Source organism: Calypte anna, chromosome 11 (assembly GCF_003957555.1).
Source record: "Calypte anna isolate BGI_N300 chromosome 11, bCalAnn1_v1.p, whole genome shotgun sequence".
Classification (NCBI taxonomy): domain Eukaryota; kingdom Metazoa; phylum Chordata; class Aves; order Apodiformes; family Trochilidae; genus Calypte; species Calypte anna.
In genome coordinates, this window is record NC_044257.1 from 18,880,082 (window position 1) to 18,906,378 (window position 26,297).

Sequence of the window (26,297 nt, forward strand, 5' to 3'; positions counted from 1 at the left end):
TATCGATTTGTGGCTTACTTTGTGACCCACACAAACGTTGTCCTTGCTGTGTGGATGAACAACATCTGAGAGAGAACACCTGCATGAGAGTGGGAGATGAGGGCTGTGGTGTAAGAAGATGCTAGTGTGTCTGTTGAGGCTGTTGGTGCCTCAGGTGATGGGTAAAGTGTCCCTTGAAAGCCAGGAGAAAAAGGATGTCACAGGAGAAGGTAAGAAGAAGGCATTGATGGGATTTGAGATGGATCCTGCTCTGGTCTAAGGAGTCAGTAAATAGCCCGGAGGAGAGGATGAGTGCTGGAAAATCTAGATGTGGGGTCTGTGTGTATTTTGCTGGGTTTGATCTGGGAGAGTAGCTGGTACCTCCAGGGCATTGCCAGGAGTGGAGGTGGCTGCCTCTGTCCCTGGCACTGTCAGAAGGGCTGTGGTGAGGTGGGAAAAAGAATTCCTGCTCTCAGTGTGTCTTGGCACAGCCGTGTGGGGACAACAGGAGTTTGGTTTTTACATGGCCTGAGTGTGGAGTGTGACTTTCCACAGCGTGGCCTCACTGTCAGGCAGGTGGCACCCATGGTGGCACCCATCTTGTCCCAGCCATGGTGTGACAGAAGTGCTTCACACCTGTGGTCTCCTCACCCACTGCCTGGTCCTGCCCCGAGCTGCTGCTGGCACGCTCTGCACATCATGCTTGGTTAATAATTGATGTCAGAAGAGAGCACGTCAGTGGAATTTATTTCAAACAAGGAGGAGCTGACAGTCTGAGTGCTCACCATGCTCCAGCAGTCACAGAAAGGCCTGGCTCTGAAACACAGCTCCTCCAGGGTGGAGAGGCTGTCCCAGAGGTGAGAAGATGCCCTTGGTGTCACCGGACAACCCCTGATGTGGCCTTTTCTTTGCTTCCTATGAGGAGGGACAAACAAATACTCCCTCAGCTCCCTTGCAGGAGGGCTGTGAGGCTCACAGCACATTGCTTGAGGGTTGGGAGGTCTGTGGTGATCCCAACCAGAGTGGGGACTCGAGGCTGCTCGGGTGGGATGCTGAGCACCCGGGGAGGTGTTGGGCTCAGCGATGTCTCTTCTCACCAGGCTCTTGGCTGATCTGCAGGCCGGGGGTTCAGCACGTTGTCAGGGCAATGTGGGAGTTGTTCACACCTCTGCTGGGCTGTGCAGGAACCCTCCCCACTGCCAGCAGGAGAGCATCCATCTGCCTCGGCTTTGCATCGCCCTACGGAGCCCAGCGAGGTCACCGCCTTCCCGGCTCCCCTTGGGCCGAGCTTTCTGCCTCCTGCTGCCCCTTGACACCAGACTTGGAGCTGCTTTTCCCCCTTCTGACACTGTCTCTCCCCGTGGGTGCTGGGGGTGGTGCCATTGCACACACACTCTCGCCCTGTGGACGCGTTCTGCGTGTCCCACTGGAGCAAGATGCAAAGGGGAGCTGGGTGTGGGTGCAGGGGAAGGTGTGGGTGGGGAGCAGGAGAAGGGGGGGAGTGTTTCTGCTTTGCCATCCGGTAACTGCCTGAGCTTGCAGCAGGGGACTGCTGTAATTTGCAAAGCTGCTTTCTGGCACACCCCGAAGATCAATAATTACTTAGCGGGAAGTTTGCTGGATCCCTGTTCTTCCCTTCATTTTCTCCCATCCCTTGATGTGAGTGCTGGATTCCTTTCATGAACAAGCTCCAGCTCTCCTGTCTCCTTGCAGCTCTCAGGAGCCCTGTGCTCCCATCCACCCAGTTTGCTCAGGTTTTTGTGCTAGGCCTCCTGCAGCTTCCTTCCTAATTCCTGCTGTGACCTGGTTTCCTGAGCTGACCTGGCCTGCTCTGCCCTGCCTGGAGCTGCCCCCTCACTGCCAGCACCCAAACCAAGTGCTCCAGCTTCCTGGGACCTTCTTGCTGCATGGTCCATTCCCACCAGAGGATGCTCTGCACCCTGGACTGGGACAGGGACAAGACCAGGCATTGTGGGGCAGCACGGGCAGGAGGTGACACTCATCATCAAAGTGACAGTGCCTGCACCCTGCCAGTGACCCCCACCTCCCCCCAGCAGTGGGCTGCTGGAGAACTTCTCCTCCAGTGCATCCCAGGGGAGCAGAGGTGTGGGAGTGGACATTGGGATAGCAACATCTTTGCCTGCCTTGAGCCAGCTCCTGGAGCTTCTTGCATCCAGAGCAGCTCCTGAACATTTAACCTGCCTCCAGCAGCCCTCCTGTTGAGCTCTCCTGATCCTACAGGATCCAGCTCTGTCCTGGCAGATCCTGGCTGTGGGTGGAGAGGAAGCTGCCAGCTCTCCTCCTAACCCACAGCCTCAGATGGTTTTTTCTCCTGCCCTTTTTCCCCCTTAAGTCTTTGGCAGCCAGGGAATCTGTCTCATCCTGTGCCCGGCACCCAGGAAAGGGTTACAGCTTCCCAGCACCCACCATTTCAGTTTGCTTTGTTTGGTGTGATGCATTTTTCATAGGCTTAGCTTCCCAGCTGGCAGAGGCCTGGAAACCCTTCAGCTGTCGGGTATTGTCTCTCTCCTCCTTTATTTGTTTGTTTGTTGGTTGATAGGGTTTTTTTTGGATTGTCATTTTTTGTGGTTTTTTTTTATTTTATTTTACTTTGCTTTTTTTTCTTTTTTTCCTTTTCCCCCCTTCCTTTCCCAAACTGCTCACTCACCCAGAAGCCAAACCCCAGTCCCTCACAGTAGGGATCTGTCAATAGACAAATGGTCTCACAGCTGTATCTAGTGCAAAGCTTTAGCCAGGGCTTTTTCTGACGAGTGATTTGCTGGTGCTGAGGCTGGGAAGGGCCGGGTGGGTTGCAGGAGCTGGCAGCAGGAGGATGCTGCAGCCATGGGCTGCTCTCCCCCCTCAAAGGTTGTAATTATCTCCTTGTTTATCCATATGCAAGCTGTCGGCCTGGATGGGAACGGGCTCGGCTGCCTCCATCCCTCCTGAAAGCCACCAGCATCTCCTGGCCCCACCTCCCCGTGCCCCCCGTGTCTCTGCCATCTGTTTGCAGCTTGCTGCTGCCTGCCAGCATCTCAGTGGAGCTGTGGGCACTGGGGGCTGCTGGCACTGTTGCCCTTTGTTGAGTCTGGAGGTCTTGGCCATCCACGGCCTTGTGTAGGGGACCAGGGGGGGCTTCACCTTCCTCACGTTCAACCCAGATCTCTGGAGACCCAGTGGGAAGGTGCTGGGTGATTACTGAGCTCTTGGAGGCTCTCCTCATCTCATCCAGCCAGGGGGTTTGAGGTGACTGCTGCCTGCTTCTTCTGCATGTAGCTCCTGAGGCTGGAGACAGGGACGTGACTGACATTTCCTGAAAAAGGGACAGGTACAGACATGCTGGTGGAGATGTGACCCCCTGGCCTGGGGAGTCCTTTGTCTTGTTTGTCCCCTTCATATCCTGTCCATGGCCCTGTGGAGGGGACCAGGAGGGGCTCCACCTTCCTCACGTTCAACCCAGATCTCTGGAGACCGACCCAGTGGGAAGGTGCTGGGTGATCACTGAGCTCTTGGAGGCTTCCTCCAAGGTCTGGGCATCTCTGCCCATGGGTGGGGGTGGTTGCCCTGGACTTGAGTGCTTGGCAGCTCTCTGGCCAGGTCGTGGCTGGAGGTGCTGTGGTTGCACATGCACTTCTTGTGTCTCTTCATCTCATTCAGCCAGGGGGTTTGAGGTGGCTGCTGCCTGGCTCTTCTTCTGCATGTAGCTCCTGAGGCTGGAGACAGGGACGTGACTGACATTCCTGAAACAGGACAGGCGGTGGTGGGGATGTGACCCCCTGGCCTGGGGAGTCCTTTGTCTGGTTTTCCCCTTTCATATCCTGACCAGAGCTCAGCCTAAACCAGTTTGTTCTTTGTCTTCAATGCTCCTACACTTCCAGAACATCTCTTGTCCCAGTGGTACAGTTTTTCATCTGTTGTCTCTGCTCGTGGAGTACCTCCTGGAGGTCTCTCCCTGGTGGACCTTACTTCCCAGTTCCATCTCCCATCAGCAGCACATTTCTGTGGGTGGAGGATGTGGTGTGTGTGGTGCTGGTGTGAAGCCAGAAGCAGCAGAAGGGGCAGTCTCTGCCCCAGAGCTCTTCCAGCCTCAGGGAGGGGGCAGCAGCCTCTGTGGCAGGGTTTAGCACAGGGAAGCAATTAGAGGTTCTGGGGCAGACACAGAGCTCATCTCAGACCCCCTGGCCCCCACTTTTAAGTGAGGCTTAGGCAAACCCAACCCAAGGTGGGCCACTAATGAAGACCTTGCCTGGCCCCCTGCCTGCTCTGGATGGGTACATGGGGAGCCTTTCCCTGGTGAGAGCTGAGGGAGTGGGGAGATGTGCTGACATCTCACCTTGTTTGTTATCTTCTGCAGCCTGCAGACAAGAGGGGTGAGAAGAGCAGCATGGAGAGCTGCTGGCATGTCAGGAGTAGTGCTACACCTCTAATTTATGGTGTTAATATAGATGAAGAAGTTTGGGGTCTGTGGAAGGAACTGCAAGGAGAGTTGACCTTTCCTAAACTTGGGTTATTTTCTGTGGTTCTTTTGGGATCATCTGGAGTTAATCAGTTGGGTAACTTGTAAAAAGCAGTATGGCCTATAAGGATACACAATCACTTTTGTTTTCAACAGAGCAGTGTTTGCTCTAAGTAGAGGGTTGGGTTTTTTGAAAATAAGTTTCAGTGTTCCAGCTCCACTGTGCACCAGCCTTGCCTTTAAATTTATAACCCTCCAAAATGAAAAGTAAATTGATTGTGTTATTCCCAGCCCTTTTATAAAAGTTAACATTGCAAAAACAGATGTGAGATGTGGCCTCATAGATTACAGTCTAGGCTTGGGGTTTTTTTAGTTGGGTTTGGTTATTTATTTTTTTCTTTGTGCTCTGTCCCCAAGGAGCAGAAAGCTGCCTTTTTTTTTTCCAGCAGGAGGAAAATTGTTCTGTGTCTGAATTGCCTCCTGCTTGCCTTCTGCAGGATGCTGCAGGACACAGAGAGCAGAGGAACGATGATGCTTTTACAAAACCACCCAACTTAGCAGGGAATTTTTAATTCTAGATGTTCATGAGAGTTCAGATGTGCCTGGGAATTGGGGGGTGCTCTTGCAAGCCTCACACCTCTAGGACATCCGTTCAAACACAACCCAGGGAGATGGTGATTAAAAGGCACTTTGAAGCAGATTATTGCTCTCCAGCTCCTTTTTAGGAGGCAAGTCAGCATGTCCTCACCTCCCTCATCACCCACCACACCAGGGGGGAGCTGGAAGAGCAGGGGCTGAGCTTCTTCTCCTTCCTCCAGGTTGGTGGGGGCTGAGGATTTGGGTGCTTTGTGGGGAAGCCTTTGCTGTGTCCTAGTGCTTTCCAAGCCACCAAAATCTTGAAATGGAGAGTGAGGGGCAGGGAGAGTGTCTGGAAGGGCTGGTGGAGAGCGTGGCAGGGCATCCATCAGGAAAATAGGTTTAGACTGGGTGTTAGGAAGAAGTTCTTCAGTAGGAGGGTGCTGAGACTCTGGAACAGGTTGCTCAGAGAAGCTGTGGCTGCCTCATCCCTGGAGGTGTTCAGGGCCAGGCTGGATGGGGCTTGGAGCAGCCTGGGCTGGATGAGAGGTGTCCCTGGGCATGGCAGGGGGGTTGGAGATGAGCTCTGAGGTCCCTTCCAACCTCAGCCATTCTGTGATGATTGATCCGTGCTCTGCAGCTCCATCCCAAGAGCAACAGGGAAGGTGAGAGCAGTTCTTCAGGCTTCATTATATTATTTTCTGTGCATTGGAATGTTAAAAGAAAACAACCCAAAAGCGGAACAAACAAACCAGAAAGAAGTTGCTGCTCTGTGAGAACTGCTGAAAAGGCTCCATCCCTTCCATAAACCTCACAGATATAAATGATTGTCTTCTATTAGTCACTTAAAAGGCTTGGTTGCTTAATTATTTTGATCACAGTAATCACTTATTTACAAGGTGGGGAAAAGTGCCAAGCACTTCCAAGCTGAGCAGCACAGTAGGGCTGTGGCAGAGGAGCCAGAGCTGCAGAAACATTTCCTTCAGCCCCACAGATGGAGATGGTTCTGCTGGTTTTTGCTGTTCTTGCTTGGCTCAGGGATGGTGCCCAAGCCCCTGCTCTCCTGCCTGGCAGCAGTGGTAGAGAAGGGCTCTGGGCTGGTGGGAGCTACAGGAGTGGGGTTGGCTGCTGGGAACTGGTTCTCTATGGAGTGAAGTCTGGGGAGGAGAGTGGAACAGGGAGTGGGAACCCAAGGATAGAAGTGGAAGGAGGGAAGAGTAAAAGGAAAATTCTAGGAGAACTGCAGGCCCTTGCCCTGTCCTCCTCCCTGCTCTGCTTCACCCTGTCCTGGGAAACCATTCCTAAAGGGCTGGAGCTCAGATCTGCCCAGGAGCTGCTGAGGGCCCTGGGGGTGTTGATCCTGGAGCAGAGGAGGCTGAGGGGAGACCTTGTGGCTCTCTGCAACCCCCTGAGAGGAGGTTGGAGCCAGGGGGGGTCGGGCTCTGCTCCCAAGGAACAAGGGATGGGAGAAGAGGAACTTTTGGCCTCAAGCTGTGCCAGGGGAGGTTTAGGTTGGAGCTTGGGGACAATTTCTCCCTGGAAATGGTGGAGTCCCCATCATCCCTGGAGGGGTTTCCAGGCCTTGGAGATGTGGTGCTGAGGGCTGTGGGTTGGTGGTGGCCTTGGCAGTGCTGGGTTGGACTGGATGACCTTAAAGGTCTTTCCTGACCAAAATGATTCTGTGATTCCATCTATGAACACACTGCCTTGCACTTCTGGGGCACAAGACTTGCAAGGTTTTTTTTAAGGTCCCTCCTGAGAGGAGATGCTCTGATCTGCTGTGTTTGGTACTGATCCAGGAAAGATGTGCAGATCATTCTGGGGTTTCTGGGGGGCAAGGGTGAAGAAAGGGATCTGGTAGAAATTAAACGTGTCCTCTGAAACCTCCTGTTTGCAAGCTAAGGGGGTTTTTGTTGGGGTTTTTTTTGGTTTTTTTTTTTCCCTAAAAGTTTCTTCCTCCCAATCCTCTCAGCCTGATAACAAATCATCACCTCCCCTCACAAGCTTCACCCCCCAGCTTTTCCCACTGGATCTTCCACATGTTTCTCCTTAGGAATCAGCCGTGCTGCCTCTGCTTCCCAGCCAAAGACACGCTGCTCCAGAAAAGCCCCTAATTCCATTAAGATCCATTACAAGCTCCTCTCCCCCGGCTCCCAGAGGAACGGGGGGCAGTGTCTAGCAGAAGACCACAAGAAAACAAATGGCCCCTTTGCACAAACCCCGGGGCCTCTTGCCAAGCGGGGTTCCCAGCTCTTTACCAGCCGCCCTCACTTCCTCCTAATGAAGAGGTAAAATGGAAGCAGAGGGGGGGGAAAACCAAGCAAACAGAAAAAAAAAATCTTATACGGATTTTATAACCACCCAGATTTGGTCCTTCAAAGGGTTTATTACAACCTTTTTATTTTCAGGCGTGGAGAATGGAATCTTATCTGGTGTGTGCCAGCTGGCCCGGCTCAACCGAGCGGGGCTGAGCTGTCAAACAGCATCCTCGGGGCACGCTGGGCCCGGGGTTCAGCTCTCTCCTGACAGCAGTGGCAATGTGTTCATGTGTGGCACGGGGAGATCTGCACAAGCAGCACAAGCAGCACAAGCAGCACAAGCAGCACAAGCAGCACAAGCAGCAAGGTGATGCTTTCAGGACAGGCAGAGCCAGCGCCTCAGCTACTGCTGAGGTCAGAGAGAGAAAAAGCAACAAACCCCTTGGCCATGCTGCTGCAAAACCCCTGCTCTCTGAGTGGGCTGGCAGGCAGCTAGCTCGGGGGGTGTGGGATTTTAGCAGGGATCAGACACAAGGGGATGGAGGAGATAAATGCCTTGAACCTTGAATTTTAATTCCGTCTGCTTGCGAGCAGCAGAGGAGCTGCTGGGGTGGTTTGTGTCCCTTCTGCTGCACTGGGGAGCAGTGCCAGTGACATCCTGGGTTCAGCAAGCAAAATCCTATTAAGATAACGTCACGGCCTTTCTGTTTTACTGTTTGCAAGCCAGCCATAACATCATTAAATTACACAACAGGGAGGTGCCTGCTGCCAAGGAGCCCTGCTCGAGATAAGATGCGGGTTGAGCCGCTGCCAAAATTCGAGTTGATATGACAAGGAATTTGGAGCTGGTTCAAGGCTTGATTCACACAAGACATTGCAGCTTGCAGGTAAACACGGGGCAGGATTGGTCCCCGGGGCAGCTCTGCTGCTCAGAGTTGGTTGTTGCTGGTGCAGCAGCACCCGGTGCTGCGGTGCCTCGTGCAGGGCAGGGCTCAGCCTGGGGCTGAAGGTGTTTGTTGTAGCCAGATTTACACCCAACCTCGTGTTCAGCACCAACAAGCAGAAGGCAGAGCCTGGCAGGGCTTGTGGGTGAAGCTCGGGCAGGTGTTGGCACAGCCTCACCCTCCATACCTCCAGCACCCCTTCCCCAGTCCTTTCGGGGGGGAGTGGGAGGCATCCCAGTGGCTGAAGGGATTGACTCTGGGGGCTTGCAGGAGTAATTAAAACTCCTTTAATGGTGTCATGTGGATGGTCTGTTACTTCCAGCTGGAGTGGGGGGATCCAGTGGGGCAGAGTTGCCCCCAGGTGGGAGAGGCACCTCTGGCAGAGGCTGATGGGTGCTGTGCTGGGAGCAGGGTGCAGAGGACTCTCCTGAAGTTGGTCTTCATCAGCCCATCCAGGGGTCCATCCAGGACTGTCCCTTTCCCAAGAGTACCTCCAGACCTTTTTCCAAGAGTATTTCCCACATCTCTGCGTGCAGGGGTTCTTTGCCAGCAGCTGGAAGGTGTCACCATGCCTGGCCCGTGCCTTTGGGCTGGCACTTCTTGTTTTCACACAGCCCAGCTGTCTATTTGCAGTGCTTTTGAGGTCCTGCAGGCTGAAGGGAGGTAAAGACACGTGCTGGGGGTCCTGCTTGTCCCCCATGGTGCTGGGGGGGTGACTGCTCCCCACCACACATTCACCTTGTGCTTGCCCTTAGGTGACACCGGGTCAGGAGGGACAAGAAGGGGAGCTGCTGGTGAAGGGACCCTCTGTCTTCCGTGAGTACTGGAACAGGCCCAGAGAAACAGCAGAAGCTTTCACACCTGATGGATGGTTCAAAACAGGTACCACGAGGGCTTCCCCCTTGGCTTGGGGAGAGGGGGGAGAGCAGTTCTGGTTTGGTCCCTGGGGTTCCCCAGCTGCTCTGGGGGGGCTGGGGATGGGGGGGGTCATAGCCTGGCTGGGGGGGCAATGCTGGGCTTAGGGAGAGGGTTTGTTAGTGTTGGCCATAATTAGTGAGCCCTAAACCATGGGGTGTTTGGGTGTGTAAGTGTGATGTGCTGTGTGTTTCCTCCTGGGCTGGGCACTGCTGAGGCTGCATCTTGAATCCTGAGGTCAGTTCTGGGCCTCTCACAACATTGAGGGGCTGGAGTGTGTCCAGAGAAGGGCAACAGAGCAGGGAAAGGGTCTGGAGCTCAAGGAGAAGGATCTGGAGAACTTCTGATGAGCTGCTGAGGGAGCTGGGGGCGTTGAGGCTGGAGCACAAGAGGCTGAGGGCCAAGGCTGGCTTTATTTTGACGTGGTGAAAATGCAAAGGAAATGGTTCTTTTCTCTGGGTTTCTCAGGATTTGCCTTTCCCTTTCAACTAAGAGAAGTGTTTGTGAAACATGAAATGCTTCCAGGGATGGAAACACCTGTTAGTTGCTTCTTTCAAATCAGATTTCTCCAGGAGATAAAATAATAATAATAATAATAATAATAATAATAATAATAATAATAATAATAATAATAATAATAATAATAAGTATTGCAGGTGGGTTCTTTGTTCACCTTGGTAATTTTTAACAAATAATGTGCAAAAAGAAAAAAAGACCCTGTTACCTTGTGCTAGCAGTGCTGTTGGGACTGAAGCTGCTGTCACTGGGGTGGAGGAGAACTCCTAAACCTAATCCTGCCCATCATGTGGGGTAACAAATTCAGGAGGATATCAGGCTGAAGACCTTCCCCAGATGGAATCAGGCCATGAATAAGTCATGTGCTTCAAATGACCCCTCCAGCTCTGTGCGTGCTGAGCTGTCAGAGACCTCCTGGGTCAGAGGTTCCCATCCCCTGGCGCCGTTCTGCAATTCAGATTAAATATGAAACCAAGCAGAGGATGGGTCAGGAGGCTCTGGCAGCTGGGTGGGCAGCAGGTAAGTGCAGGCAGGGTGTTTGTCACTGCCCTGAGCCCAGCAGTGGCTCCTTTCTGCCTCACCTCCACAGAGCTGCAGCTCTGTCCCCCTCTGTGTTAGCAGAGTCAGGGGTTGGGCTGGGTTTCTGATGCCTTCAGTGTAATCTTAATTTATTTACAGCTCTCGAGGAAGCTGTGATTTATTCCTCTCCTTATCCCAGAGCAAACGTGGAGCTGCCCTGCAGTGTCACCACGGGTCCCCAGCCCGGGCAGGGAGCGAGTGCAGGGCAATCAGCTTTCCAAATTCTGTGTCTCTGGTTTTTTTCAATATTTTTTAGTCAATGCTCCTGATGAATATTTCAGCTGCAAAGGAATAGCACGCATTAATTATTGCAAAGAGATGTCTTTAGGAGAAAATGATTTTGAAATTCAGTTTAATTTCATTGTAATGCGCCGCAAACAGGAAGGGAGTGTGTGTGTTTAATTGGCTCTCGGGGGTAAGGCCGGGAAGATGGCAGTGCCTTTGTCACAGGCCATTAGTGATACAGGCTGCATAATGAGAGACTACAATCAGCTCACAGCTGCTGGCTCCTACGGGGAGAGAATGATATTAAATAGAAATCAGTATAAATTAAACTTAACCCTTTCCCTGGCTGAGCAAAGCTCAGAGCTAGAAATAAGGTGGGAGGGAGCAGAGAGAGACTTTTGCTTCTCTTCCCCATCCTGTCTTTACCTTTCTTTCAGAGAATCAGAGAATCCCAGACTGGTTTGAGTTGGAAAGGATCTTAAAGCCCCTCCTTGGGCAGGGACACCTCCCCCAGCCCAGGGTGCTCCAAGCCCCATCCAACCTGGGCTGAGCCACTGCCAGGGATGGGGCAGCAACAGCTTCTCTGGGAAACCTGGGGCTCAGCACCCTCACACCAAAGAATTTCTTCCCAATATCCAATCTCAAGCTCCCCTCATTCATCTTGAAACCTTTCCTCCTCATCCTATCACTCCATGCCCTCTCTTTCCAGGGGTGTCTCATCATAGCAGGTGAATTACCCCCATGAAGGGGAGCTGGTGGGTAACTTTGGAGTGGCAGAATCCAAAAAGGATCCAAAGGAGCTGCTGCCAGGCTAAAATCAGCTGCATCTCCAGGTCCTAGAGGTCAGTGCCCCAGGGGGAGGGCTGATGCCCAAACCTCACAAGCTTGAATTGCTCCATCAGTTGCTTTCCTGGGCTGCTTCCTATAATGCCAGGCTCACAGAAGACTCTTGAGGTTTTAAACTTTTTTTCCTGGTGATTTATTTCCCCAGTACCTTCCCCAGGCCAGTTCTGGCTGCTCTTCCTGTATATTGAGTTATCATGGGCTTTGTTTTTTTTTTTTTTGTCAGCAAGCAAAGGAAGCAAAAAATGAGTCCACACTTAATGGCAGCAGTCATTTTCCTTCCTGACTGACAGCTCCTTTATTAAAATCCCTTCTTCTCCCTTGAAACTGTCTTCCCCAAGAAAACAACCTCGTGTTGAGCACTGGGGCTGGTTGTTCCCTCTGTGACATGAGGACCCAATAGTAATGCCTGCTGTGGCCATCACCTCCCTGCCTGGTTTCCAGGGAAATCTTGGGAAGACCAAGGTCTTGGTCCAACAGCTGCTGACCTGTGTTTCCTCCCAGGGGCAGACACGGTGTGTGCAGGCATCCCTCTGCAAACCTCTCAGGGAAGGACCACGTACATGCAGATGTGTTGTAGGGGAAACAAACACAAGCAGACAGACAGCAGGATGCTGCAGGGACTTACTGATGGGATTTGAGATCGTGGCTCTTCAGGGAAGCAGCTGAACTCGGGGGGTTGTGTAGGTGATTTACTGTTGCTCCCATCCTTTTTATTCCCTCTGATGTGCACTGCTGCCTGCCTGGCTCTGCCTCTCTCTCCTTTCCATCTGAGTGGATTTGATTATTTTTATTGTATTAGCGCAGTTGACGGAGCTGCTTAGATCCAAGTCCCCTCCAGCCATTTCCAGGGAGACTGCTGGGGAGCCACCTGCTGTGGTACATCCACTGAGCCCTGGGAGACAGAGACAAACCCAAAGGAAAAATGCCTCTGGCTTCCTGTCTCCTGTCCCTGCCAGACCTTCCCAGCTGTCCCACTCCCTGTCAGGTGAGAGGAAAGCTCCCAGCACACTCAGGTGCCACTGGGCAGGAAGGGTGGAAGAAAGAAATAAGGGAAGAAGAGATCTATTTTTTTTTTATGCTGAGGTTGCTCAGATTACTGGTAGCTGCCCCGTGTCTGGTAGCTTTGATGCCTCAGGTTGGACAGGGCTTTTTGGGGCAACCTGAGTGAGTTGAAGATCAGAGTGGTTTGCGTTGAGAAGGACCTTAAAGCTCATCCAGTGCCCCCCCTGCCATGGTCAGGGACACCTCCCACAGCCCAGGGTGCTCCAAGCCCCATCCAGCCTGGGCTGAGACACTGCCAGGGATGGGGCAGCCACAGCTTCTCTGGGAAACCTGGGACAGGGGCTCAGCACCCTCACACCAAACAATTTCCCCATAACATCTCATCTAAACCTCTCCTTTTCCAGTTCAAAGCCGTCTCCCCTTCTCCTCTTGCTCCATGTCCTTGTCAGAAGTCCCTCTCCAGCTTTCTTGCAGGCCCTCTTCAGGTGCTGAATGAAGATGTCTCTGCTCACTGCAGGAGGGCTGGACTAGGTGACCTTTAAGGGTCCCTTCCACCCAAACCATTTGATGATTCCATGAGCAAACCCTGGAGGAAAGCAGCAGCCCAGCACCAGCTCCTCTGGGCACTCTGCTCCCTGATCTCGACCCCCCTGGCCCAGCCTGGCCCTGCTGGTGCTGCTGGGGTGCAGTGGGCAGGTTTGGGGGCAGGAGGCAAAGGACAGAGGGTTTGGAGCCTCTTTCCCTGCCCTTTTTCCTGCCTGCCCGGGGCTCTTTCTCCGGAGGAATCCGTCAGACCTGCGGTGTGCAGAGGGGGAGGGATGGGATCAGAAAGCAGACTTCTCCCCCAGGGAAGCCTGGCTTCCATTCACATCTGCCCATACACCCAGAAAATTAGAATCTGGTGTATTCAGGGAGATTTATTTTCAATTACAGGTTAAGGCTGAGACATGAAATAGCACCGGGTTTGAAAGTAGTGCATAAATCCTGCAACAAATCTATGTATCTCAGCTCCACATAATAAGATTTTATTGATTGCTATATTGTATCTGTCAGAATAAAACTCTCTTAATGCATGCATCAGGATGGAGAAGATAGAAAGCTTGTTGGTGGTAGAATCTGATTCAAGAATCAATGCACTTTGATTAATATGATGTTAAGGAAGTGAGAGTTATTTAACTTGTTTGATGCACGTTTCAAAATGATGACTCAGATCTTTGAAGTTTCTTTTTTTAAGCTGCACTGGAAAAAAAAAAACCAAAACCAAAACACCCAACCTTGTACCTGTTGTTGTGGAGGCTAAGTCCTGGTTTGTCACTGGATGTTTTGCTAGATTCTTTCACTCAGGTCACAAACCCCCCTTGACTCCCATTAACAATTGTTCCCATGGCCCATAAGGGTTCCCACATGGCACTGCTGAGGGCCTTGGAGGAGCAGGGTGCACCTGGACCTGCTGTCTCTTTATTCCATCAGGATGTTCTGCTGTGAAATAGGAAAAAATAAAAAAAACAAAAAAAGGAAAAAAGGAAATAAAAAAAGGTGAAATTAATGTGGACTAAGAAATCCCCAGGAGCAATGAGCGGGACCCAGCAGGACTGCCAGGCTCAGGCAGGTGGCAGCACACTGGGTGTCAGCTCTGTCACCTCCACTGTCACCTCCACACTTGGACACCCAGGAGGAGCCTTGGCTGAGCTGGGAGCATCCCACTGCAGAGCCCAGGATATGCCAGAACCAGAACCTGCCCTTGCAGCAGCCAGGAATCCTCAGGCTGGTTTCAGGGATCTCCTGGTGTCCATGTGTCCCACTCAGCCTGCAGATCCTTGCTATTCCCAGTCCCAGCTCTCTGGAGATTTCCACTGCTTCTGATGGGAAAGGCAGAGCTTCCTCCACTTTTCCAGGCTGGAGATTCCTGGTGTTTGTAGGAAGCACCCTGGGCAGGTCACTGTGTGCCAGACCTGAGCCATTCCTCCTCTCAGGCTGGTCCCCAAGGAGAAGGGGCAGGAGGAGCAGTAGGTGACACACACCCCAAGCCTCCAGCACAGGCTTTTCCCCTGGCTCTGCCTGTCCCCTGGGAGGAGCAGGTGTTTCCCTGCTAAGGGAATTGCCTCCATTTGTGGGTGTAGCACCAGCACCTGAAAGAGAAAATACTTTTCCCCTGATCAAGGCAGATTATAAATAGAAATGCATCTAATTAGCATCCTAATCTGCAGGTTTGCTGTTTGTTTGCAGTGCCTTTCCTAGTCACAAATCCGGTTAATGCAAATTTCCCTTTTTAAAGGAAATGATTCCTTAATTACAAGGTGGTGCAGACGAGGTGACTTACTGGCTGGGTAAGCCCCTGGGGTGAAGAGTTGGTTCCCTCCCACCCTGGGCTGAAGCTGATGGCACAACTCCCCTGCCTGCTTTGCTAGAGCCACAAAGGGAAAGGTGTGGAAGGACATCCCCAAATAAATGCCAGGCAAACCCCAAACACAGCTCCGTGTGCTGCCTGAGCAAGGAGATCCCACTGGATCTTCATGGGATGGGAACAGAAGCTGCAGGCATCTCCTGGGTGGTCTCTCCAGCCCAGCTGTGTGCTGCATTCCCATCCAAGAGCTGTTCCTAGAAGCAGAAGGATGGGATGTGGCATCAGCCATGCACAGAGGTTCATACATCACCTCAAATCTGACTCTCCTGCACTTCTCTAACACAGGAATTCACTTTTCCTGCCTCAGGGTTTAACTTTTCTCCTTGAGGAGACAACATTGCCAGGTTTGCCCAGTGGCTGGAAGTCCTGGGGTGACCAGGACACAAGGAGATGAAGCCCCTTGCCTGCTTACAGGTGTTTCCTGCAGCTCAGCAAGTGACTGGGGAGTTTCCTGGCTGTAAATGAGAGTAGCTTTTGGCACAGAGCTCCCTACTCCCTACAAAGCACTGCTCCCCTTGTATCAAACATCTTGGACCCCAACCCTTTACCTGTTTGAGAACGTCGGAGTCCAACCTGCAGTGGTGGGGAACAACTGCAGACAGCAAAATGCAGGCTCTTCCCTCTGGGTCTCAGGTTTCTGGGCAGCTCTGCTCTTGCAGCCCCAGGGAAGAGTGTGCTGGAGAGGGGCTCCTGCAGACTCTGAGTGCCAAGAGTCAGGTATCACATCCCAGCCCAGGGATTAACACAAGCAGCTCCAGCTGGGCTGTGTTGTGGAGCTGTCAAGCTGAGCTCTGCAAGCCTGTCAGGAGATGTAGTGAGGGGACTGCAAGTGGGTTCAGAGGGGAAGTGGAGGATTGAGCTCAGGATGTGGTAAGGGGCTGGGATGAACAATCATCCCTCTGCTCGTGCTTGGCAGGGGCTGTTGGGTCAGTGGCAAGGTTTGCTTTCAAGTGGCTGCTCACTGCTGTATAAGTAGCATCTCTCCTCCAGTGCAGAGTTAAAACCCCCCCCAGAGTTTTTCACAAGGTCAGTATCAAACCAGCTGAGTGAGATCTCCTGCAGAGGACAGGACTCTTGTCCCATCACAGGCTCTGGGTTGCTGTGAGTACAGCTGGAGCAGAGCCCCAGGGGGCTCCACTGCCCCATGCTCATGGTTTGGGGGCTGTGTTTGCTGTGGCTATGCTATGGTTGCACCATGACCAGGGGGCTTTGGAAAGCCCCTTCAGCAGGCAGAGACCCCTCCCACCAGCCCAGGCTGCTCCAAGCCCCATCCGTAGCAAAAAAGCCCAAAAATCAGATTACAGAATCACTGAATGGTTTAGGTTGGAAGAGACCTCCAAGCTCATCCAGTCCAACACCTGACCAGCACCATAAGCTGACTCCTAACCCATGTCCCTGAGGATGCCATCACTCTCACCAAATCTCATCCCTCTGGGTTTCTCTCAGAGAGAAAGGAGAAGATATTTGCTTACAGCTAATGGTGTAACACTGTAAGCACAAGTGGGGGCTCCTGGATGTTTAAGCAAACAATTGAAGGCAGATCTCATCCCCCAGATTCCCTGCTACCTCTGTAGTTCAACAGCCTCCCAATCCTTGTCTCTTTTTCGCCTCCTAATTCATCTCACCCAAGACTGGGACAGGGAAAGAGGAGGCAGTGGAGGTGTCAGTGATCCCTCAGCAGTTCTGCAGAGGGCAGGAGCCAATGCAGGGGGGGTCAGGCTGAGGTTTTCCTTAGCACCAGAGGTGTCTTCAGAGTTTTGCCAGCTGAGTGACACCCGTGTCCAGCTGGGCTGCCACACCTTGGAGCATTTACTTACGTGTTAGTCTTGGAGCTGCCTTTTTCATCTTGGTTTCTGCAGGGATTGTTAGGAATATTTAAATGTTAATGTGAAAAAAAATTATCACACAACCCCCTCCCTCCCAACAACCAAACATCTCTTTCATTTGTACCTACCTGTTTTCTTTGCTGGCTTGTCCTCTGGGCAAACCCTTCTGGCTGTGAGCAGGGGGGTTCCCTTTGCCTGTCCCTGTCACATCAGTCACCCAGGAGTTCTTGCTCATGAGGAGGGAACCTGCAAAGCTGTGGCTGCCTGTCTGCCAGGGACACTCAGAGGTTGGGCTGGTTTGTCTGCTGAGTTCCACTGGGGAAACTTCACCTGCTGCTTGTCCTTCAGGTCTGGGATGTGCTGAAGGGTTGGAGAGGTTCCTGGCCATGCTTAGTGCTCCCAGAAACCAAGGGTGGCATTTGTGCCAAGGGCAGGCAGGAGCCAAGGTGCTGCCAGAGTCTGATTTTCAGCTAATTCATTTGGTGCTTTCCTCTGCTGGCTGAGAGCTGGTGCCCAGGACTTTGGCTGTTTTGGAAGAGGGTCTGAGGCCAGCCCAAGACAAGACTGGAGCAAGTGCAGCAATCCCAGAAACAAGAGCAGGGAGATGGGGATTTGGATTTGCTGTCTGCTTGGTCTTGCAGGGGGTGGGAGATGGTTTGGGGTGGATGTGGTGGGTGATGCTTTTCCCCCATGACAGGAGAGGTTTCCCAGTGCTTCCCATCCTTACCTCCCAGCTGGGCTTTGCCCTCTCTGCCAGCCTGGCTCAGCTGGGCAGGACAGACCAGGTTGCCCCATGCTCTGCACAACAGGAACTCATCACAGGCTGGGTTGTGGTTGGTTTTGGGGTTCTTTCTTTTCTTCTGCTCCTTTTTCCTTCCTGCTGGATGCACCAGGGCTCTCTGGAGAAGTTCTGAGAGCAGGGAATCACTTGCTTAACCCCCTTCTCTCCAGGCAGCTGGAAGCTATGATGCAATTCCCACCTCCTGACCCAGCTGGGGGGAGAGGAACCCCCCAGAGCTGTCTGCAGCCCTGCAGAGCAGCCAGGAGGCCACGGGGAGGGTCTGTCCCCTGCCACCACTGCTAATGGGAGCTGAGCCCCTGCCTGGAGAGGGGAGGCTGCCCCTGAGCTACAAATCTCCTTGGCAATTTTATTATGTAAATAAATGGTGCTTGCACATACACACCTGCTGCTACTGCTGCTCCTGGTGATGTTCATGGCACGGGACATAAACAAACAGCAGTCCCCTTCTCAGAGATTTATTTCCTTTCTCCCAAGCCATTAAATTACCTCCAGATCTCAGGTGGGCAGAAAGCTGCAATGGTGTTGACATCTTGCTCTGCCTCAGTGGCCTGGGAAGTGTGACAGCCACCAAAGTGGGGTTCTGCCCACCCAGCCATGCCCTCCAGCCCCCCATTCCTCACCCAGGACCTTGGGGTCCTGCACCCAGACCTGGGTCCTTCCAGGTTCCTCCTGAGCCTTTCTTTGCTGCAGCATCTTCTCAGCTGGTGTTGTGAGGCTCAGGGGAGCATCTCCCAGGTGGGACCAGGTGTTGGGTGCCCTCCCTCCCCCCAGGCTCCATAAATAAATCCCCCCCCCATGTCCATCCCAGCAGACTGTATCAATCTTGTTTAATAGACTGGAAATCTGATTGCGTGGCGCGGGTCGGGGTGATGGATTGTGCCTTCCCCCAGCAGAGCAGCGTTGATGTATAATGAAATATTTATGATTTATTCCAGCTAATAAACTGGAGTGAAGTGTGTGATGTGTGAGAGCAGATGGGGGATCTTTTGATGCAGTTTTCAGGGCAGGGAGCAGGGGAGGGCTGGGTTTCTGTCCCTCTCACACAGCCTCACAGCCCTCTGCCCAGCCAGGCTGGGGGCTGGGCTCCAGAAGCACAGATCTCATTCCTACAGATGGCCTGAAAAATGGTTGTGCACCCCACATCTCCTCCTGGGGCTTTTTCTCAGCTGCAGGAACCCCTCGTGGGAGGAAAGGTTTGGGGGAACTTTGGGCTTGGGGCAGGTGCCAAGAGGGATGGGGAAACCATTCCCCTCCTTGCAGGAATGTCACTGCTGTGCCACGTTCTCCACCTTCCTGGTCCCACTGGGCCTGCCTTACCTACAGACAAAATATTCCCATGGGTTTAGGAGAGCAGGGAGACACTGAGCAGGGAAGCTTGAAAGGTGTGGAAGGGCTCAGGCATGGGATGGGTGATGGGCACCTGGAACACCTTGCTGCAGGTGCCAGAAGCTTGGCCAGCAGAGCAGGAAGGTCACCTCGGGTGGATCCCTGGGCTCCTCACCTTGCTGGTTTGCTGCAGGCACTTCTGAAACCTGGAAAAGTCATTCCAGCAGCCAGGAAAGGGTTGAATGAGCAGCTCCAGCCCCTGTGGGCAGCAAGAACCTTCCATCAGGAGCTCCCAAGGGCAGAGTGGGAGGACAACACTCACCATTCCTTGGGTTTTTCCAGCAGATCCTTGGCAGTCTTGGCTCTGCATCTAGGCCAGGCTGAAGTCACTGTTCCCTCATGATTTACCTGAGCAATCTCATTTTTTTTTTCCACTTCTGCTCACCCAGAGCCTCTCCAAGCTCCTCAGCATTTCATTTCTTCAGCCCAAGTGTTCTCTTGGTCAACAGTTGGTTCAAAGCTTTGCTGCTGGCACCTTTGATGTAGAGGTGCTGCAGTGTTTGCCAGGAACAAGCTGCCCCATGGGTCAGGGTGTTGGCACAGGAGCTCCAGGGAGGGTTTGCTCTGCTCTGCTCTTGGGAGCAAAGAGGTTCAGCAGGTCCTGGGAAAGCAGCTCAGGCTCCGTGCTGGGTGCTGGGAGGTCTCTCTCAGCCCTTTCATCTTTGCCACAAGAATTTGGCAACTTGAAGGACCTGATTGCAGAAATCAATGGGATTTGAGCTTGGAATGAGGTTCTCCATTGCCTGTCTGCTTCGTGTTCCTTTGGGCAAGGTTTGCATCTCCAGCCCAGCAGTTACAGACAACCTGTCCTTAAAGAGACATTTTACCCCAAAAGGCTGATTTTAAAAGCAAAGGGGAACCTGGAAAAGGTCTTTTACCTTTCACTCAGCACCTGATGATTCCTGGTGTGGTTCTTGCCATGCTGTGGTCTTCTGTGGTCCCTGCTGAGAAATCTCTATATATATTTATATAAAAATGGAATCTATTTATATATACAAATAGAATCTTATACTGGTTTTGGTGGGAAGGGACCTTTAAAGAGCAGGGAATGTGTTTCACTAGATCAGGTTGCTCTAAGCCTCATCCAACCTGACACCTTGGATGTTTCCAGGGATGGGGCATCTACCACCTCTCTGGGGCAACCTGGGCCAGGGTCTCAGCACTCTCAGTGTAAAAAATATCATCCTTCTGTGTAGCCTGAAGCTGCTCTTTTAGTTTCAAACTGCTAACCTTTGCCGTGTCTCTATAAAGTTGTGTCCATATATACCCATACATAAAACTAAATAAATACATTTAACAGGCCAGGCTGGAAGGGGCTTGGAGCAACCTGTGCTGGTGGGAGGTGTCCCTGCCCATGGCACTGGAATGAGATGATCTTTAAGGTCCCTTCCAACCCAAGCCATTCCAGGATTCTGAGATAGATATATTTAAAAAAAAATAATAATTGTAACTCCAGCAAAGTGCAGCCCCCTGCCCAGGGCAGGAGCCTGCTCAGTATGCAGCTCAGCAGAGCCTTTACCATTGCAGGGAACAGATGCCCACCGAGCAGCTTGAACCCAATCCAAAGGTAGCAGTGATGGCTGCTGTCAGGGAAACATCATCCCTGGCCTGGCCACATCAGCTGTGTGCAGCACAGGGACCCTGCTACCACCTGGGCTCCTGCTCCTGCCCCTGCCTGCTTTGTCTGGGAGGGATGGGGAGTGGGTGTCAGGGACTGGAATCCTGGAATGATTTGGGTTAGAAAGGATCTTAACCATCACCCAGCCCCAACACCTCCCCAGCCCAGGGTGCTCCAAGCCCCATCCAACCTCCCAACACCTCTAGGGATGGGGCAGCCACAGCTTCTGGGGGCAACCAGGGCCTCAGCACCCTCACACCAAAGAATTTCTTCCTGATGTCTGAGCTGTGTAACTGAGCAGAAAATGCCTTTGGGGATGGGCAGGAGCCCAGCAGCAGGGATGGCTCTGGGGGTTATGAACCCCCAGCCACAGGGACCCACACGGGTGGGAGACAGGCACAGCCCTTGCCTGGAAATAATCCTCTTAGCACTTAAAAGCAGCGTGGGGTGGAAGAGGAGGAGAGGGAGTCACTAAGCAAACACCAGCATCCTTTGAACTCCTCTCCCTGGCCCAGGAACCACCCCCTGGGCTGGGAGGCAGCGAGAGCTTTGCTGGGCAGCCAGTGAGTGGTAGCAGATGGTGGGGGGCAGAGGGTAATGGGAGTGTCCTGAAGTCCCCTGCAGCTCCCTCCTGTCAGCCTGGGAAGTGACAGCAAGACCCTGCTGCTCAGCTCTCGGGAGAGAAGAGATGGAAAGGAAGAGACAGGGGGCACATTACAGAGCTCACAATAACAGTGATAAGAACAGCACTGCCAGCAGGGCTGGGACCTGTGTGAGGAGCACGGGGGGAGGAGTGGGGCTGGAGGGTGAGGGGCAAGGAGGGGGCTGCTGTCCCTCTCCTGCAATGGCTGTGCAGGGATGGATGAAGGTGGTGGCTGTGCAGGGATGGAGGTGGTGGCTGTGCAGGGATGGAGGTGGTGGCTGTGCAGGGATGGAGGTGGTGGCTGTGCAGGGGTAGGGGTGGTGGCTGTACAGGGGTAGGGGTGGTGGCTGTACAGGGGTAGGGGTGGTGGCTGTGCAGGGGTAGGGGTGTGGATTTACCCCTCAGCCAGCCTGGCCCCAGCTGCACCAGCTCCAGTGCCAACCCCACCACATCCCCACCTCACCTCAGGGAGGATGGGGACTCCCCATGTCCCCAGGAGCTGGGGCTGCTGCCAGCTCAGGTGTTTCTTTACAGCACAGAGCCCTCAGTTCCCCCTCCAGCAGGCAGAGCTCAGTGTTCCCTGGCTGGAAAGAGGATCCAAGGCCAGGAGCCTTTTTGCTTTGGAAACACCTCCTGGAGACCCCAGCCACGGCTGCCAGCTCCCCAGCAGCCCAAGGACAGGCAGGGGTGGGAATTCATCCCTTGCTGGCTGGGAGGAGAGAGATAAGGTTGTGTGGGCAGGCACAGAGCCCTTCAGCTTTCCCATCAAGAGACCTTGGGGCAGAGAAACCTCCTGGTCTGTCCCACAGACCCCTCGGACCTGTCCCTGGGGCCGTTCTCCAGAGGAAGATGCAAACATGGCAGCTTTGGTCTTTATCAACCCTTAAAGAGTCCCTGCCCCAGCTCTGCATTCCCTCTCCTCTCTCTATGAACAAGCAGCTCCTGATCTCTCCTGATCTTGGGGCTCTCTGCGCCTCCAGTGCCACCTTTTAATGAATGTTCACTCTCCATGTCCCTGTCACTCACCCACAGCAGTACCAGGCACAGAAGGTCATTTATCACCCCAGCCCTGGATTCTTTTCCAGCCCCCCCCCCCAGCAGCCAAACACCCAGCGAGTCCAAGTTTAAACCTCTTCCAAAACATTAAAATATTCCAGACATCCAGGAGAGCACCAAGAAGCAGGCAGATAAATAGAGGATCAATTCATCACTCCCTGGCTGGGCAGAGCAAGAGGAGATGCCCAGGGTGGTGGCAGGGGAGCAGGGACACAGCTCTGCTGGGGAGCAGCCCCTGTTTCAGGACTGATTTCTGGTGTTTCACTGCTCTGACCCCATAAATCTCAAGGTTCTCATTTTCTCTGCCTGCAGCTCTGCTGAGCTGGGGGAGGAATCCAGCAGGAACCTGGGGTGGGCAGAAGGAGCATGGGGAAGGATGAGAACAAGATGGGGATGAGGATCATAGAATCCCAGACTGGTTCTGGGTTAGAAGGGACCTTAAAGCTCATCCAGTGCCACCCCTTTGCCATGCCCAGGGACACCTCCCCTCAGCCCAGGTTGCTCCAAGCCCCATCCAACCTGGGCTTCATCTCCATGATCCATGGGGTGGCCTCACCTCTGCTGGGATGACACTGAGGGTCCTGAGAGGTGACCTCTAAAGGAGAAAACCAGGACCCACATCAGGGGGTGCTTCCATGGGTCACCCAGTGATGTCCTCAGGTCTCCACCTATCCCAGAGTCTCCTTGGCATGCTCCTTGCACAGCTTTTCCCCCAAACCAAAGGTTCAGCAGGTCCTGCAAGGCTCCCCAGGCTCCATCCACGGGGGTGCTGGGGGCCAGGACCTCAGGCTGTCCTCATTCCCTGGATTTTGAACACATCCCTGGATGAGGAGCAAGGCAAACACCTGTGGGAGCTCCTACCTCTGTTGGAAGCTGCTTTCCTCCTGCTGCCCATCTCCGTGTCAGCTCCACACTGGAGCATTCCAGCAGGATGAGGGCTGCAAGGGAAGGCCCAGCAGGAGCAGGCTGTGGCCAGGCTGGCAGCGTGTGGCATTAAGGGGAGGATGGAGGCTGACATGGAGTGGAGGGGGCTGAGGGCCCCCCTGGTGCTGCCATCAAGGCTCTGAAATGGAAATAGGAGGTGTTCCCCCCTCCCCCTCCCCCCGGTTGGCAAAGGCTCCATTAGCAGGATGTGAGTAATCATCTGAAGGAGCTATCAGAGTGCACCAGCTTGTTAAGCAGTTAGCCAGGGTGTGCTGACGTGACCCCTCTCCTCAATCATCCCAGCAACTAATTACCCCCTCACACCTGCCACACACCTCCCCCCCAGCTCAGGAAGGACAGGTCAGAGCCAACATGGTGCTCAGGATGGTCTCATCTCCCCAACATAATCCCACACAGGATGGGGGTTTTTAGCAGCAGGGGGAAAGCCCCCATAACAAACCACGGGGTCACCAGCTGGTGGTCCCCAGAGCAAGGGGGGGATGCTCCAGGGGGGGGGCAGGGACTGATGGCTGAGGTTGGGCACACACATGGTGCTGGAGCTGCTAGAGAAGCCCCACCATGGTTTGGTAGGGGGCTGGAGGCTCATTGCTGAGCAGCCCCAGTGGTGGCAGAGGTCCAGGAAGAGGTCCATCCTCTTAAGATGGGACAACCAAGGTCTTTTTGCTTACCTGGATGATGGGGAAAAGGCTGAGCCAGAGCCTGCTTGTGGTTCATGTGTGAGGGTGCTGGGCAACATCTTCACCTGCAGCCATGGCTCCCGTTGTCATTCCTTCTGCACTCAAGGTCTGCAGGGCCTGAGAAAAGCAGTGGCTGTCCCCCCTCTGCATGTCCCTGGGAGCTGACTGTCACCCGGGGAAGGCTGAACCCCCAAACCCAGAGGCTCAGGAAGGTCACAGGGAGCACAGCTCGTGCCATCCCAGGGTATGGCACTGGTGTCACAGCCCTGTGGGCAGAGGAGAAGGGAGGGGACAGCCCCTGATGGATCCCTCTTTGCTTTGCAGGAGACACAGCTGCCTACAAGGATGGGGTCTATTGGATCAAGGGCCGAACGTCTGTGGACATCATCAAAAACGGGGCCTTCAAAGTCAGCGCCCTGGAGGTGGAGCGTCAGCTGCTGGCACACCCCCACATCACAGGTCCCTGCTGTCCCCTGCTCCCCACGCCCCTCGGCTGACTGGGGGGATGAGGCCGTAATTAAATCAGGTCTGTGCTCAGGCCTGACCCCATTACCAGGAGGGGGAAGTGGTGCTCCTGGCTCCACACCACCCCATCCATCATGTTCTTCCCTGGGTGACTCTCAGTGACTCCAAGCACAGAGCTCCCTCCCTTCCCCATGGTGAAAAGCTCCAGGTTTGGATCCCATCTACACACCAGTCCTGGTGTTTGCCCACACAAACGTCCCATGGCAGCTGCTCCTGCCTCCCTGTGCCTGCTGGCATCTCCCAGGGGTGCTGAGCCCCTCTTCCAACCCCAGAAATGGATTTCTGGATTGCTGGGGTGGCTCAGGATGAGGCCTCTGCTCTCTCTGCAGATGTGGCTGTGATTGGGCCCCCAGACATGGTGTGGGGCCAGCGGGTCAGTGCTGTCGTGCAGCTGTCCAAGGGGGAGATGCTCTCAGTGAAGGACCTGAAGGTCTGGGCCAGGTGAGAGACCACCCCAGGGTGGGGAGTGACACAGGGGGGACAAAGCCACCCCGAAGCCTGCAGCACCCTCAGAGGGGTGGGGGAAGGGGTGGCTGTCCTTACCCCCAGCAGCCCAGAATGACAACCCCAGCCCCCAGCCAGCTGTCCCTGCTCCTTGGTGGCCTTGACACAAACCCCCCAGAGGGCTTGGGTGCCCACCCGGGCTCCATCTCCTGCCCACAGCAGCTCCAGGCACTCCCCCACCCATCTCCCCCCTCTCACCCTGTCTCTCCCCTTTATTTTTCACATCACTCAGGCCCTTTTTCTCACGCTGCCTGGCAGGAGACACACGTCCCTCCCCAAAGCCACATCCCCACTTGGGGACATCCGTATGGCAGAGGGTGCTGGTGGCAGGCAAGGCAGGGTGGGGGGGGACACAGGCAGCTGAAGGGCTCAGCAAACTTGGCATCTCGTGTTAGAGTCAGTGCCAGGAGCTGGGCACAGCCCCAGGGTGGTGACAGAGGGGTGGCAGCAGGCAGGACAACCCCCCCTCTGCACTCTGCAAAGGGCACAGGGATGATGCTTGGGAGTCAGCTCCCTCCCCCAGGGAGACCACCACCCCACATGGGGGGCTGCAAGTCACCAGTGTGCACCCAGGGAGGTGGCCACCAGTGGTCCCAAGTCCCCTGGGCTGGCACAGGACACGTGGGGATCCAGGATCCATCACAACCCCCCTGTTGTACCAGGTGATCCTTGAGACCCCTTCCAACCTGACATTCTGTGGTTCTGTGCTTGCTTGCTGAAGGGTCTGCATGTCCCCTCCCAAGGGCTCAGGGGGATTTTTGGGGTACTGCTGGGGTGCATGGTACTCACAGGGTGCTGGAAGGAGTGGTCAGTCCAAGGGAATCAGGTTGGGGACCATCCCCAGCCTCAAGCAGAGCCAGCAGTGAGCCAGGTCCAGGGTTCAAGCAGGGAGCTCAGGCAGGAACAAAGCAGATATAGCAAAGGAGCTGCAGTGTGGGAGTGGGATCGTCCTAGGAGACAAGAACAAGGCTGGAGAAGAGCTCCAGACCTCCAAGGGTCCCTGCAGGACAAACTGCTGGGAACACAGGTAGCACCCCATAGCACAGCTCAGGAGGAACTGGGAGCCCAAGGCTGAGCCTAAATGGGCTCCTGGGGAGTGGGTGTGGGCTTCAGGTGGGGCTGCTCAGGGTCATTAGGGCTGCAGGTGCTGGGCCTCTGGGTGTCTCCAGGGCACCTGGTCCTGCAGAGGGGCTCCTCACCAGTCCCTCTCCCGCAGAAAACTGTCACAGACACCAGTGGAGGGTGCAGTGATCTGCAGGGAGCCCTGGGCCTGTTCCGTGTTGACCCAAAGGCTGGAGAGCCAGGGCTGGAAGCCCCGGGCTGACGGGCACAAGGGGCTGATGTCTGCCTTGCAGGGACACCATGGCACCCTACAGCATCCCGACGGAGCTGATCGTGGTGGAGGAGATCCCACGGAATCAGATGGGGAAGGTCAACAAGAAGGAGCTTCTGCAGCGCTTTTACCCAAATTAATGCACGGCCTGGGGGGCCAGAACCTGGGGCCAGAACCTCCGTGGCATCCTTGGGGCTCCCTGTACCCCAGGGCTGATGAGGTGACCATGGCAGGGGTGAGCAGCCTGGGCCAGGAACAGTCTAATAAAAGTTGGATTCATCC

The 26,297-nt window shown here is 54.1% G+C and overlaps 1 protein-coding gene across 1 annotated transcript in view; it reads left to right on the forward strand.

The window, feature by feature from the left end:
• The window catches only part of ACSF3 (acyl-CoA synthetase family member 3), a 47,160-nt gene extending 20,863 nt beyond the window's left edge, over window positions 1-26,297 (forward strand). The window contains exons 7-10 of the mRNA XM_008491269.2: window positions 8,969-9,095; window positions 23,978-24,112; window positions 24,508-24,619; window positions 26,038-26,297. Of these exons, the coding sequence (XP_008489491.1) occupies window positions 8,969-9,095; window positions 23,978-24,112; window positions 24,508-24,619; window positions 26,038-26,155 (492 nt within the window). The 3' untranslated portion in view covers window positions 26,156-26,297. The remainder of the gene's footprint in view (window positions 1-8,968; window positions 9,096-23,977; window positions 24,113-24,507; window positions 24,620-26,037) is intronic.